General features: G+C 37.0%; 1 protein-coding gene across 6 annotated transcripts in view; it reads right to left on the reverse strand.

Annotated features, from left to right (window-relative positions):
- The window catches only part of CCDC148 (coiled-coil domain containing 148), a 236,543-nt gene that overhangs the window by 134,323 nt on the left and 85,809 nt on the right, over positions 1-16,411 (reverse strand). For 5 of the 6 annotated variants that reach the window (XM_064586583.1, XM_064586586.1, XM_064586584.1 and 2 more), the window contains 4 exons: positions 14,404-14,486; positions 14,046-14,197; positions 12,555-12,650; positions 12,293-12,474 (listed from right to left, as the gene is read on the reverse strand). In XM_064586583.1, coding sequence (XP_064442653.1) covers positions 12,293-12,474; positions 12,555-12,650; positions 14,046-14,197; positions 14,404-14,486 — 513 coding nt within the window. The remainder of the gene's footprint in view (positions 1-12,292; positions 12,475-12,554; positions 12,651-14,045; positions 14,198-14,403; positions 14,487-16,411) is intronic. The other variant, XM_064586588.1, reaches the window with a different exon arrangement.

Raw genomic sequence — 16,411 nt, forward strand, 5'->3', positions numbered from 1 at the left:
TTTAAAATGTTTCATAATTTTCATCTTTATAATAGCACACCAAGATTTTACAGTTTCCAGGTTTATTGGGCACTTCTAACACTTCAGGAAATTCCAGACTGCAGAAGTGTGAGATATCTACCATTCAGTCTCCACCTACCATCCCCACCCCATAATGAAGTCGCATGATATAATTTTATCATGATATCCCAGGATGAGACAAAATAGGTAATTCAGAAAAGGAGGACAACAGCTGTGAGAATCTAGCTACACTAAGGCTGATTGTCTCCCTAATTCTACCTGTTTGAATCATTCCAAAAATCCTAAACTGACTCACAATTAACTTAGCCACCAATTTTCTTCTTAGTCATCCTTAAGTCACTTCCTTTAGGTTCTGGCTCCATGACCTCAATATACATTTGTGGTGGGGGAGAAGCAGAGAGGCAGGCAACTGTGGCAAACAAGGTACCTAAGGGTGACAAGTACTTTAACAGCAGAGACAAGTCTATGAAACTAAACGTTGTGTTCACAAATGGCTGAAAGTTGTTTTATAATTTTCTCAGAGCAAAGGGAGATTTCCAGCAAAAAGGTAGTACCTTCTGAAGTTGCCTGATACATCTAACAGTGAGCTCGAGATTGGCAACTGGCCATAGTGAATCTGGCCTAAAGAAAAACTCTTTTAACTCTTCTACTGTAACAGTGGCAGGAGACACCTAGTGCTTCTCTCCAGTAAGAAGCAGGATTCCAATGAACCACTGGTGGATTAATATGAATAAAAGATAGCTCTGATGTAATTGGCTTGTTTGGCTGCATTGGGTCTGACCCTCTAGCAAATACAACTTGACTCTACTTTTTAATGTGATCTTTCCAAATCAGATCCAAACACTGAATCTAATCAGCCTGGTTCCTGAAACTGTCTCCCCACCCAACTACCACACCACCCCACTCCCATTATCCAAATATAAATCTATCTTTGATTTTCAGCCTGGTTTACAGGGGGCTTCCTAGCCTTAGACTTACTTCTGACCAACAGAATCTTCTCCTTGGATTTTGTTTGGGTAAGTACATTGTCTTTCCAGGAGATCCATTCTCACTCAGCAGTTCTCACCTCCAGGTTCCCTAGGCTCTGCCCAGTCTGCCTACTTAGGTGGGAGCTGACGGCTAGAATAAGGTAAGCTCTCAGAAGTATGGCCATCGCTTTTCAGCCTTTTGGCTAAGATCAAGTGTAGAAGTATGGCCAAAATCCACTGAATTAAAGAATCAACAACAAAATTGCCTGTAGGGAAAAGCCAGAACTTGCATCAGCATCCAAAGCCACAGAGAAGTGACAAGAAAGTGAAAATGTGGTAGGGTTCTAAAATTGACAACCCCAGAATTTCTTATAGAATGGTTTAGGGGCATAAATCTGGCCAGAAGAGGAGGTTAAGTGATTTATCTGGAAGCTGCAATTGCTGTTGACATAGAAAGTACACTGTTTTTTCTTAGATTTTTTTGAGGAGGAGTAGTTGTCATAGAAAGCTCAATTTTTTACTTAGGATGTGTATTTTTTAGAAGTGGAGTAGCTGGCATAATGGCAAGACTCCTAAACCATCCTTTGTCCCTACATCTATCTACACAGTTTTAAGAGGCAATATAATTCCTAGTGGAAGTTTTGAAATCATACGATCAAGATAAAACAGCCTGTTAAAAGTAAAACATAATGGCTCAACCACTCATTTTGCTAGCTTTTAAATAATTATATTCATCATAAGAAGTGTAAGGGAAAGGTAATTGTAACAAACATTGCCCCTACTCCTGCTTCTGCCCATCAGAATTCTAATTTTATTCAAGATCTACCTTCCTTCATAGGACCTCCACTCCAGGGAAGGTGAGCATCATTCCCAGCCCTGAGAGAGAATCTTGATTGATTTTAAGCCCTTTACAAACATCCATTCACAAGCTTCCTGTTCTTCTGGCCAATGTTTGGAATAAGCACAGACAAAAGACTCAATTCTGGCCAATGAAATGTGAGAAGAAGTCTTCTAAGGCAAAGGTTTTCTAGCTTACAAGGAAGAAAAGGTCCTTTTCTGCCCCTGAGTTTTATGGTGGGAACTGCTGTAGGAAGTCATCTACCTTGCAGGAAGGCAGGGCAAGAGAATGCAGAAAACCAGACTTCACTGTGCTTAGACTTCTCTACTTCTGCACTTTATGGGAAATAAGAAAAGAAATCACCTATTGTTCAAGTGACATTGACTTGGGTTGGGATTTTCTTACTTACAGCCAAAGATACCGTATTTGATAGTTAACTGAAGGAAAGAAAAATGACTTTTTAAAATATGGCATCCTAATATTGCTTTGGAAGGAAAGTGCTATGAAGGATGTAGAGATTACAGAGATGCAGATACAATGTGTCCAGAGACCACCATCTACACTAACATTCCTCACATGATTGGCAACTGACAAGTGTTCAACATCAAGGGCCATTTTTAAGACAAAGACCCAGAACTAAGCAAAACCAGCTCAAACTAAAAATGTATAGAATCAATAAAGACAAGATCATCTACAAACACACTGTATGCTCTATTTTTTAAATCCTATTGAGCCAGAACTTGCCCCCATGTACCATTTTATTTTTCATTTTGGAGAAACAAGAACATTTTTAAGTGCAATAAAGTTAAAGTGAATAAAGTTACTTATATAGACATTATGATTCAGTTTTCCAGGTTCAAAAACAAGAATAATAAAACTGGCCTACTTCTTTGGGATGGCATGAGGAAAAATTTAATTAACCATTGAGGGCTTTTGAGATTTTATTTTTTTTTTAATATTTTATTTATTTATTTGAAAGAGAGAGAGCAAGCGAGAGAGAGCACAAGCAGGACGAAGGGCAGAGGGAGAAGCACACTCCCTGCTGAGCAGGGAGCCTGATGTGGGACTCCATCCCAGGACTCTGGGATCATGACCCGAGCGGAAGGCAGACGCTTAAGGACAGAGCCACCCAGGCGCTCAACATTTTATTTATTTATTTATTTATTTAGTACGCTCCACACCCAAAGTGGGGCTTAAACTCACAACCCTAAGATCAACAGTCTCATGCTCAAGAGCCAGGCAGGTGCCTCAGGCTTTTGAAATTTTAAATGCCACATAAAAATGCTATAATATCACCTCAAACCAACTATCAGTAGTCATTAAGAAATTATAAGAATGGATTAGAAGACTGATGGTTCTCTTTCTCAGTTTATTAGTTTTTAGACATTATCAATATTCAGCTTTATGTTCTTGTATAGGCACTAATATGGCAGATAGACATAAGACTGAGCGTGGTGATGGGCGCCTGGGTGGCTCAGTTGGTTAAAGCAACTGCCTTCGGCTCAGGTCATGATCCTGGAGTCCCGGGATCGAGTCCCGCATCGGGCTCCCTGCTCAGCGAGGAGCCTGCTTCTCCCTCTGACCCTCCCCCCTCTCGTGTACTCTCTCTCATTCTCGCTCTCTCAAATAAATAAATAAATCTTTGAAAAAAAAAAAAAAGACTGAGCGTGGTGATTATAATTTCTTACGTTACTGGTTCTCCATAGTCTCAGTTCTAATGATATGGTTTCCTCAAAGGATTGGACCTCAAGGTACAAGGAGTAGGAAAACTTTGTTATGAGCAATTGATTTGATATATAAAATAGGCATTATAATTCCTCTCTTGTCAAAATTTGGCAACCCTGTCCATAGTAATTTTAATCTTGTCTTTGCTTATAGCTACACATATTTTATTCTTTTAATAATAAACTATACCTGTATTATCCAGGTTAAAAATAACATATGTCAATTGTCCTGGACACAAATCTGTCAAGCTGCTATGTTTCCATTTTCTCCAATCTGATTTACTCAAGATTAATTTGATTTCACACCCAGCAAAGAACAGAAACCTCTCATAAATGACTCTTACTCCTTCATCCTATAACACCCAGATTTTTCAGTCTCCAAAAGCATTAAAAAATGTAGCCTCAAACACCTCTACACTGCATAGTTTCTAGCTGAAACAATTATGTCAAGAAGGCAGGTGTGGACTGCAGTGATACTAACAATAAGATGGTTGCACTTAGAAACTTATGGCCACTGGGCGCTTGGGTTGCTCAGTTGGTTAGGCGACTGCCTTCGGCTCAGGTCATGATCCTGGAGTCCCGGGATCGAGTCCCGCATCGGGCTCCCTGCTCAGCGGGGAGTCTGCTTCTCCTTCTGACCCTCCCCCCTCTCATGTGCTCTCTCTCTCTCATTCTCTCTCTCAAATAAATAAATAAAATCTTAAAAAAAAAAAAAAGAAACTTATAGCCACTATTTTTAAATATATCTTCACAGATACATTTAAACAAACAATATCCAAGTAAATATACAAACTGAATTATTAATCAAGCAAGGCAAACTCTAAGACTAGCTTTTAGGGTATCCTACAGAAAATACATCCATTTTTCTCCCTTGATAAAATGCATTTCACTATAGCCAAAAGAACTTAAAATATACTTTATTCCCACAACAAACACAAAGTAGGTTGAACAACTGTCAAATATGGCTTTTAGTTCAAGAGTCATAAAGTAATTAAGTATTTTCAATGATGTATTTATTTTAAGAGAAAATTATTAAATATATAAGACAAAAAATAAATCATAGTCTACAACTATGACCTCTCTCTAACAAATATAAATTGCAAAGTCAGGTTGGACAAACCATGTTGGAATATGTCAAGAGAAAATGAGAGTTGCAGTAACCCAGGGGTGTTGCTCGAGTGGGTCATGTAACCAATGTGACTAAGTGAACATGCCAGTGTTTGAATAATCATGTTCCTAATTCTGAGCACTTCTCGCCTTACTAACCACCCTTGACATACAACCAGCCCAGAACAGCAATGTAGAACCTGAGACTGGACATCCCCAGGCACTGAAATTTTCCAAAATTTCTGAGACTCTATCCTCAGAAAAGAATCCCACCTGGTAATTAAGGCCCCATTTTTTAACTTGTAACTTCACCAAGTAAGCAAATATCAGTTATTCTGTTCCTTTCCCTCTCTATCTTCTATCTTGTATTCATCAAGCAATATCCTCACATGTAAATATTTGTTTATGAAAAATATTTTAAAGAAAATTACATGAGGGCACTCACTGTTTCTTGAGTGCTGGTTTCTGATGATGGCTTTTATCTTTTTCATCTTTTTGCCAATTCTGTTGGCAAAACTTTCACATAAAGACAGTGACAGAGTTATGCTATGTAAATAAGTATTGAAAAAGAGAGAGAAAGAGAATATGAACAAGACACTGGTGATATTCACACATGATTGCAAAATCCAGTGAAATCCAAAAGATGAACCAAACAATGGAAAGTCTGTTGGTCAGCGTATAAAGTGTTTCTACTTTTCTGGAGAGCACTGTAGCCATACTCTCATATGCATTAGAATTTTCCAATCCCTTTGACTCAGCAAGTCCATTTCTAGAAATTCATGTTAAGGGAATAATCATGGCTCAAAATATAGCAACAGAGTTGTTTGCTCCAAGGTTTTTAAACAAATACCAAAATGTGTATTAAATAATTGTCCAAAACCAGGAATGGGTTGAATTTATCTGGTACAACCACATATTGTAATATCATGTGTATAATAAAAAATCTGTTGTAAAGCAATATTTAATACAGTGACCTAAGACCTAGGTTAGGAAATATTGATTGGAAAAATGAATAATACCAGATTTGATTCATAAACAGGAAAAACAATGAGTTTGTGTAGAGTATGTTTTCATTTTTATAAACAACATACATATAACTTAAATATATAAAATGTTACCAGAGAATATCTCTTGGTGTTGGGAACTTAAGACTAATTTTTACTTCCTTCTCTTTGCTTGCCTTGATTTTTTAAAAAATTTTCTGTAATAGGGGCGCCTGGGTGGCTCAGTCGCTAAGCGTCTGCCTTCGGCTCGGGTCATGGTCCCGGGGTCCTGGGATCGAGCCCTACATCGGGCTCCCTGCTCAGTGGGGATCCTGCTTCTCCCTCTCCCTCTGCTGTTCCCCCTGCTTGTGTTCCCTCTCTCGCTGCCTCTCTCTCTGTCAAATAAATAAATAAAATCTTTAAAAAAATTTTTCTGTAATAAATGTAATTATTTCTGTATTAAGAGAAAAAATATATATAAGGAAACATATATAAGGCTACTAAATAGTTATCTTGAAAGTTACTAGTAAGTAACTTTCAAGTAACAAGTAGAGTAAATTGAAATACTTTAGTTGAAAAAACATGAAACTACAGGCCTTGACAATGTACACACAGAGGGACAAAATTGTTACAATCATCATAGATTTTAAATAGTATTCAGATTCTGATCTTATAAAATAAAAGGATAATAATTATGAATCAATATTTAAAATTTAATATGCCTACCAAACAATAAAGCAGAAATTACTCGTTATCACTCTATAGCTTTTGCTGCATATTGGCTTCAGATCTGACATAGCTAAATGGAGCATCAGACAATTATGCCTCATCTATATGATTAATTCATCCAAATATTAGGAAATTAAAGCCACAATCTCATCTGAGTCTAAAACAAGCAATTAAACTTGTCTTCATGTTACTAATGAAATACAGCCTAAATAGAATCTAAATAGCTTCACACATATTGAATAAAGAAATAGGTTCAACTGCAGTCAGATTTAAAGAAAAAAATATGTTAGAGTAAAAGACAATATCCTTTAAAGCCGTGCTGTCCAAGACAGTAGCCGCAAGCCACACGTGGCTATTCAGGACGTAACATGTGGCTAGTTCCAATTATGGTATGCTGCAAATGTAATATGCAGACCAGATTTCAAAGACTTTGTATGAAAAAAGACTTTATATTGTTCACTTTCCACTTAGCTGCAGTTTTTTCATCTGTAAAGTCATTTTTTAAATGGGCTGTATTGAGGATTAAAATGGCATGTACCTGTCATGTCATATAATGGGTACTCATTAAATATCAATAGTATCCCCTTCACTCTTTAGCTTAGATTTTTAAAAGTTTGTGTTTTTGCTTTACAAATAGAAAAAAGCATGTATGCCAAACTTAATTTATAATTTTACCTCTTGGGGATAACTACTGTTATTGTTTGGATAAACTTCCAGTCTTTTTTCTGCAGCTTTATAAATGTAACACTTTCAGAGGGAAAAGAAAGAAAAAAAAAAGAGAGAATCCACTACTTTGTGGACTAATTTCTAATTGCATAACAACTTATTGCAATTATTTGTATCATTAAAAGTTGTTTAATATAATTATTAATGACTGTGGTATTCTATTACGTGGATATATCATAATTGATGAAGGTAATCCTCAAGTTGTTGGCTATTTCGTCATTTTGAGGATTTTGCTATCACTAAAGAAAGGAAAAAAACAACGTTGAATATTCTTGAAGCCAACTATTTATTTCACTTCTATGATTATTTCCTTTAAGATTATTTCTAAACAATGATTACTCACATTTATAAAGATTTTTGATGACATAGTGCCAGATTGCCTTCCAAAAGAATTTATATACCATTCATGTATAAAAATGCCCATTTCTTCCATATTTCAACCTTGGATAATTTTTTTATATTTTACCATTGTATAGGTAAAAATCTAAGCATTTAAAAAAAATTTTATTGCTTTGATGAGTAGAGAGGTTTTCATAAATTTCTTTATCATTTGTATTTAGAATTACTACCCAGAGTTCCACGGACTGCCACTCTGACATCTATTCACTTCTTAGTACCTGCACCATATACTGTGCATCCCCACCTGTTACTGTAGTCAATGAACTATCTGTTTGTTCTTCTACTTGTGTACCAAATCCCAACACTGGATTATTCTCAGCAGCATCAAACATAGTAATATTCCCCCCCATTTTAAGCAAAACAAAAGACAAATCAACAACAGGAAAATCTGGCCCTACTTTCTTGCTCTCCTTTACATAGAACTTCTCAGAAAAGTTGTCTGTACTCATTGTCTTGAATCCTCTTCTCCCACTCCCACTTAAATCCAACCCAATTAGGCATTTGTTCCCACTTCTTCAATGAAAGTGGTTACCAATGACTCAACAGTTGTTTACCATCTAGAGCAAATCTTCAATTATCAGTCATATTTTATTTGACTTAGCAGCATTTATTCAGTGATCATCCCTCCTCAGCTCACACTGCTGACCACTCCCTCTCCACCTGCCTTCCTGGACACACAGTTTCTTGGTTTTCTTCACATCTCATAGACCTTTTCTCAGCATCCAGTGTTGGTATCCCTCTCCTTGCTGATGATTTAATGCCACCAGATCCTAGGGATCTTTGTTCTCTCCTTTGTCTCTTCACTCACTATTTTGGTGATCACACCTGATTTCATGGCGATGACTCACAAATATGAATCTCCAGCTCAGATCTCTCTCCTGGACTCCACAGTCATATTACTGACTGCCTTCACAAAATCTATACTTGGATATCTGACAGCATCTCAAACTCAGTATGTCCAAACCTGAACACCTGGTCTTCCACAAAGTCCAACCCTGTTTTTTTTTAGTCTTCCCCATCTCAATTGATGGTAACTCCATCTTTCCAGTTGCTCAACCCAAAAAAGTTGGATTATTCTTTTGTTGCTCTTTTTCACATACCTTATGAACTCTGTCAGCAGATGTTGTGGGCTCTACCTTTAAAATATGTCCAAAAGCTGGCTATTTCATACCATCTCCACTTCCTGATCCAGGCCACCATTATCTCCCACCTGGGTTACTTTTTTTTTTTTAATCTTTATTTATTTGACAGAGTGAGAGACAGCTAGAGAGGGAACACAAACAGGGGAGTGGGAGAGGGAGAAGCAGGCTCCTCACTGAACAGGGAGCCCGATGTGGGGCTTAATCCCAGGAAGCTGGGATCATGACCTGAGCCGAAGGCAGACACTTAACAACTGAGCCACCCAGGCGCTCCCCACCTGGGTTACTTAAATAACCTCCTAAGTGTTCAATCTTTTCTTGCCCCTCTCTACCTCCATCTTAAACACAGCAACTCCCAAAGTGATCCTGCTAAAGCCTAAGTTAGGTCTTGTTACTTCACACTGCTCTCACACTTCTGCTTCCAATAGCTTCCTATGTCACTCAGAGTAAAATTGAGTTGCTGTACCTTGGGGAAATGAGGTTACTGACTGGTATACACTCCTAACACCAGAGCCTACCTTTGGATATGGGGATAGAGTCATTCCAACCCAAACCAGTGAGTTGCGACAAAATAGAAGGAATTAAAATAAATGTTGGGATTAAGCATGGTCAACTGCCTTTAGCCCAATGAAAATTTTATAATTTAAAAATGTCCCCCAGATATTTCAACCTTCTTATGTCACAGCATTACACATGTTTAAAATAAGCATCCACTCACTTGTATAGGTGTGTACATATATGTACACAATCTATATGAATTCTCACAAGGCCTAATAACTAGAACCAAAATGGGAAATGGCCATATCAAAATAGTGGCAGGTACTGGCAAACTCTAAATCCAATGAGTATTGTAGCTAAACATATAATTCATTATGCAAATTAGAACAGTACATTTATATGACTTACTGCCCACCAGCCACAGATTGCTGAGGCCAACGACCTCCGTATTTATTGAAAATAGCCCATTTACTCTCTTTCTCCTCAAACAGACTACTCCTGAAAACTCATTCAGTTTTATTGATGCTTCATCATTCAGTGCCAGCATTATTTATAAAATCATCTCTTCGGTTGTTGTTTGCATAGTTTTTATTTGGGCAGGATACATGTGTATATGTTGCTTCCCCTAAACATTCTAAGCCTTCTAAAAGGCAAGGCCATATTCTAGTCTAGTTTGTCTGTTTACCCCCCTACCAAGGAGCTCAGCAGAAACCACTATATGTTAAGGATTACCCAATAAATATTCATCTAGTAAAACATATCAGTAATTATATAAAATTTATTTTGGATAATTATTTGTGGCAAGCAGACTCTTAAGCTAGAATTTATGAACCTATATTCCTCCAAAGTGGATTCCTACTGCTCCTATAACAGGCCTTGCCCCTCTCACCTTCAATGTTTTCACCTTTAATTCAAATCAACTGAACAATCGTTTATTTGAAAGCTGCTATGTGCCAGGATGTGCTAGGTGCTAAGGATATTAGCAAATATTGCTAATAAATGATTTTGTCTTCAAGGGCTTTACAGTCTAATCATTTAATATCCCTTCTTAGAATGTCCTCCCTACCTCCTTTCTGCCTTATTCTAATTCTACTCAATCTTTAAACTCCATAGTAAACTTCACCTCCTCCACTAAGCTTTCCTAAGCTATTTTTCCCTCAGTGTGCCTTCCCAATGCAGAAATCTTAGCATGTGATATATATTCATCTTATTCTCTACCTAAATCTCAGTATTGGCAATGGAACTGTGAATCTCAACTTTTTCTGAGTGGTACAGCATTGTACAAAGGAAGAGCAGAAACTGAGTTCTCATGAAAAGGAAAGTAGGAAAATGGGCTGTGAAGAATAGGTCTTAGTGGAAAGGATCCAATATACGCTGCTAAGGCAAACTCTTCTATGCTTAGGAGCTACTAACCTAGAAAAACCACAATCTCAACCAGATTTCCTAGGGGGACAAGATACATCTGAGAGGAAAGGTAATAAATAGGGCAGTCAACATGCTTTAAAAGGAAGGAGTCAAATTTGCCTTCTTCATAGCCACAAGCAGCCTGATTATAATGCATCCCCTAGAAAAACAAAAGAACAAAAACAGAAACCCTTCTCCCTACTTGATGAGTTCTAAAATCTCTTTAACAAGATTGGGATGGGGAAGGGAGAGAGGATGTTTATTTTACAATTAGAGACTTCACCTAAGTGCATGGTTGAGTTAACATTTCATTGTGACTGAGTTTCAATTAAAGTGTAATTAATTAATCAATCAGCACATATAAATGATATATTATTAATTTTTCCCCCAGCTTTATTGCAAGGTGGGATGGAAAAAAGGAAGGCAAAGAGGTGGGGAGAGAAGGGGCTCTTAGAAGACCAAAAAGTGTATGCCTAGGAGGAACACATGACCACCCCCAAAGAGATGTAAGAAAAAGCATGGGTCAGGAAAGATGCAGACTTCACCTAGGATTGCCTCTCCAAGTATGTGAAGACAAGTAGAAGCTGTAACCAGAGTTGGATCAAGAAGCTATTAAAGCAAAGAACTCTACTTGGTAGGATTTAAGGTTTTCCTTGTTGTTACTTATTTCTTAACACTAGCAATTTCATATAAAGGAGCTTCATTTATAGGCAATTCATTAAGAAATGTAAGAAATTTAGTAAAAACTTGCTTTAATTTAGTATAAATGTGTCCCTTCAATAGTTTTCCTTTTTTCAAAATACATATTCTTTGAAGAAAATTTTCAGGTCAATATAATCAAATAAAAGGTCTATTTTCCTATAAAATATTCCTCAGAAACTTCATGTACAAAACACATATGAGGTTAGCTAATGATCTAAACTATGGTGGCATTTCTGGCTTTGTTCATTAACTTAATTTTTTTTTTTTTTTTGAGAGAGAGAATGAGACAGAGAGAGAGAGCACAAGATGGGGGAGGGTCAGAGGGAGAAGCAGGCTCCCCGCCGAGCAGGGAGCCCGATGCGGGACTCGATCCCGGGACTCCGGGATCATGACCTGAGCCGAAGGCAGTCGCTTAACCAACTGAGCCACCCAGGCGCCCCATTAGCTTAATTTTAATACAGAATTTATACTACAGAATATGACCCTGCCAAAACTGAATTTTAAATCCCCTAATATTGTATTTGTCATTCAGAAGAGCATTTGTCATTCTCAGGATACATCCAAAAGTCCATTTTCTAAAAAAAATTTAACATGTTTTTAAAAATTTATAAAACATACTTTGTGTTTACTGTAGGACAAAGTCATAGTGGATTACAAGTAACATAATTCCATGGGCACATTTTCCATTGCAATCAATTATTATTAGTACTGATTTATAATTTCCCACTGAAGAAGAGCTTCACACCTTAAAATCAAAATTCATAGTTACTGAAAGTTCATGCTTGAAACTGCTTCTTAATTATGCAGTAAAGAGCTCAGTGAGGAGTTATTTTCATCACATTTCAACCTTGTAAAAATCTTTAAAGTCATTGTTCAGGAAAATTATTTTGGAGGAAAGAGAACCCTCATTCAACAAATAGTCAATCTAAACATTTATTGATTGACTATGTTCCAACCACATAGTAACTATGAAAACAATAAATGAAATTAAAATAATAAATATTAAAATGTAGTGGCAAAAACCTACATAATTCAAGTAGTTTTATCTTATCACCTGGATATGTCTTCTAACTGCAGATCAAAGTCTTGAAGTTTTTTTTTATATTTCTCTGTAAAGTTACAGAACTCATGAAGGATTGAAGATTTCAAATCAGGATATGGGCATTCCAAAGTTTCTAATTCCATGGGCAGTTCACTAAGCAGGTTACTTCTTTCTTCTGAAGAATAATCTAGTATCTGAAAAAAAAAATATATGATGGTTTTATTTAATATAAATGACAAATTGGTAAACAAATTACTAAACACATCACACTTACCTTCATACTCCAGTCTGAAAGATAATTTTCTATTTTCTGTTGCTCCAGACTAAGTCTTTCAAAGACAGCAGTCAATTGTTTTTTCACAAAGTCAATCTAGAGGATATAGATAAGAGGTTTCTTTGAGGACCTGTGGAAAAGGGTTCAAGAGATGCCATAGCCAGGCAGTGCTTATCAGAGGGGGCTTCCAGAACATATCCTAAAAATGGGCCTAGGAAGTACAGTGGGGTCATAGCCACTCTGCACCCTTATTTGGATTTTGTTTGTGTTAAAGCAGAGAGCTTACCAGATTGTCTCTGGTTCAATCGCCCCTTCTCCCTTTGCATCCTTGCCTCCAATCCCCAGCTGGGCATGGGGTTAATTTTTTAAGATTTTATTTATTTACTTACTTACTTACTTATTTATTTGTCAGAGAGAGAGAGAGCATAAACATGACCCGAGGCAAAGGCAGACACTTAACCAACTGAGCCACCCAGGCGCCCCTTATCTATTTTTTTATTAGTTTATTGACTACCTCCCCTGACTACAGCGTAAGCTCCACAGTCATAATGGCATTAGATGTATGCTTTTAGGTGATTTTTCTTACTATTTTTCAGTTATTCCGTAATGTTGTTATATTGGTTTCATAAATAATATATTTTCTAACAGGCATTAAAAATCCCATGCCCAGGGATGCCTGGGTGGCTCAGTCAGTTAAGTGTCTGCCTTCGGCTCAGTTCATGGGATTGAGTCCTGCATTGGGCTCCTTGCTCAGTGGAAAGTCTGCTTCTCCCTCTCCCTCTGCTCCTCCCTGCCCCACTCATGCTCTCTCTCTCAAATGAGTAAGTAAAATCTTTAAAAAAAAAAAAAAGATAAGACAATTATCAAGAGGAGGTAAATGACATAAAAACAGGGTAACGTAATAGAGAATGACTGTAGCTTCTCTTGCGTGGATGATCAGGACGGGCCTCTCAGGGGACAGGACACTTAAGCTAAGACCTAAGTGACAAAAAGTGCCATCAGTGGGACAGAGAAAACAGGTGATGCAAAGGCCTTGAGATGAGAAGCAGTCTGGCACATATAAGGAATAGATGGGAGGCCAATCTCAGTGTGACAAGGTCTAGGAGAAAGGGGGAGTGTCAGGCAAGAGATGAGGTTTAAGAAGAGAGACAGCAGGATGTATAGGGAGGAACTGTGGGCCAGCAGGAGCCTTGAGGGGATCTACCAGGGGGATGACTTGATCTCCCTGCGCCGAAGGTAGAATACCAAAATGTACTGTGAAGAGTGGCAAGAATGAGTGCAGGGAGACTAGTCATGAGGCCCTTGTAACTTTTCAGGAGAGAAATAAGTATGCTTGGACAGATTCAGGGATATGTTTAAGATACTGAAGAGACAGAATTTGCTATACCTTCTATTTAAATACAAGGCACACATTTGTTTCTTATGTCAAACTGTTCTAGTTGGAACAAAAATGAAATACTACATTATTAGAAGTAAAGGTAATATACTGACCTCTTCCAGTACTTTCACTGAGTTAAGCACAATATGTGAGTATGAATGCTGTGAAGTGTGATGCTGTCTGTATTTTAGATCTGCTCTCAACTGCTGAATAGGATTTATCACATTTTTAAGATATGTGTACCATTGTTCTGATAACTCTTGTTCTATAGAGAAACAAAATTAGATCCAGGTAACACATTATTATTTTAAGTTTCTTCAAGAACAGGTCTTAGAGGGCAGATTTTGCTTTGGATTCCTTCAGGAAAAAAACAAGCAGTTAATAGTAAGAGAACTTAAAGTGAGAGGCCCACTTTCATCTTCAAAACAAAATTCCCCTTTAAATGTAGGATCAAAAAGGAAAACAACTCACCAAAATTTGTAAGGTCAGAAAGACATTCATTTCCAATGTTCTCTTCACTGAGAAAGGATTTAATTTCAGATTCCATTTTACACCTGAAATAGACATTATCTCCATCAATTTTTTTAAATAATCGTGAACATATATAGATTTAAAAAACTACTAGAAATTTAATCTAATGTGGTCCCATTCAGCTGTTCACTTATTCAGACCATACACTAAATTCCTAACGTGGGTTGGACACTTGCCAGACACTGAGATAGAAAGAAGCATAAGTGAACACTCCAGGCAGATGTAACAGCATGAGCAAAGGCAAACACATGGCACATCCTAGCACTGCTTCGTGTGCAAAGAGCTTAGGACAGTAGGAAGCCACTGAGGATAATTAAGCCGACCTCACCTGCCAAGCAGAGCTGTGTTTCACAAAGATTCCCAAGGCAGCAAAATGGAGGATGGGCTGAAAGGAGGGGTGGTCAATAAAAACAGAAAATGAAGATGGAGGGGATCAGCTAAACCTGGACCAACAAGGAGGTTATTTCAAAAGTTAAGAGATGATGAGGTCCTGAAATAGGGAAATGGGAGTACAAGTATGTTTTATTTTTATACACTAATAAAAGTAATACATCTTAATGACTTCTTATCATATTATGTAGATATAGTCATTTTTAGAATGAAACCATAACCAGCTCTAAATGGACATCCAAAAACATTGTAGTCTATCCCTTGCTTATGGCAGATTTAATGAAATCATAGAAAAGAGTTTTGATTTATCATGATTGCTAAAATATAATACTAGAAATGGTATAAAATAAGAAAATAGCATCAATTACAATACTTTAATACAATGATTATTTTAATTTTTGCATATGTTTCTAGTCTTTGTTTACATGCATATATATTTTAAATATAATTATGACATATTTACCATTTTATATTGGGGTTTTTCAATAACATTTTAAGATATTTCTAATAATTCTCACAATTACCATTTACTTTAATGGCCACATCATATTCTATTTTATATATGTGCCACCATCTTCTAAGCCAACTCACTTACATGGGACAGAGGTTTTATTCGTATCTATAAAGGAGGAGTGCTATTGTAGATGACACTTCACTGTCTACTTTTTTAATATGTAGTTTTTGCCAGAAAAATTTCTGCCAGAAATATATTTGAAACTATTACATGGAGGATGAGTGCATAATAGTGAAATAAAACCAGAAATTATTTCATGGTGGATTTGTTTAAACAAAAACATAGCACTTATCAATTGTCCAGCTCAGTGCCTTTAAATTTTCAGCATCCAGAAAATCACAGTAAAACATATAAGCCAACAGGAGAACTGGCTTTGTTCATACAGGAGACCAACCCGCTACTTATATGTAATAATTCTAGTAAGTTCCATCCTGTTAGATTAACAACCTAACCCATCTGCCAAGACCAGGGCTTTTTTCTGATTGTCCTGATTGTCCAACAAAATCCAAAGGCATTTTTTTATGCCCTCAAGAACTACGAGACTCTGAAACTAGCTTGTAAATATAGGCTAACATTTCCTGAACTGTGTTCTATAAAACAATAATGTCAATGAGAAGCTGGGGTTGGGGGGAATGGGAAATAGTAAACTAAACAAAATCAGGTATGTTTCTATGGTATAGGATTTCTCAAAAACTTGATTATGCTAAAGTGCATTGAGGTTATCCAAAAAGGGTAGGAAATATATTTTCTAATTTATAGGAATACGAAATTCATTACTCTCAATGGAGTATTTTGAAGAATATTTCTGTTTTGTAGAATATGATATAGGAAATATAAAAATTGTGGCTGGGCGGCTCCTGGGTGGCTCAGTTGATTAAGCATCTGACTCTTTAGGCTCAGGTAATAATCTCAAGGTTGTGGGATCGAGCCCTGCATAGGGCTCGATGCTCAGCGTGGAGTCTGCTTAAGACCTCTCCTCCTCTACCTCTGTCCCTCCCCTCCCCACTAAAATCAATCAATTAATCAATCAATCTTTTAAAAAAA

Source organism: Mirounga angustirostris, unplaced genomic scaffold (assembly GCF_029215605.1).
Source record: "Mirounga angustirostris isolate CCGP_5_RB_7025 unplaced genomic scaffold, mMirAng1.0.hap1 SCAF_3, whole genome shotgun sequence".
Lineage (NCBI taxonomy): Eukaryota > Metazoa > Chordata > Mammalia > Carnivora > Phocidae > Mirounga > Mirounga angustirostris.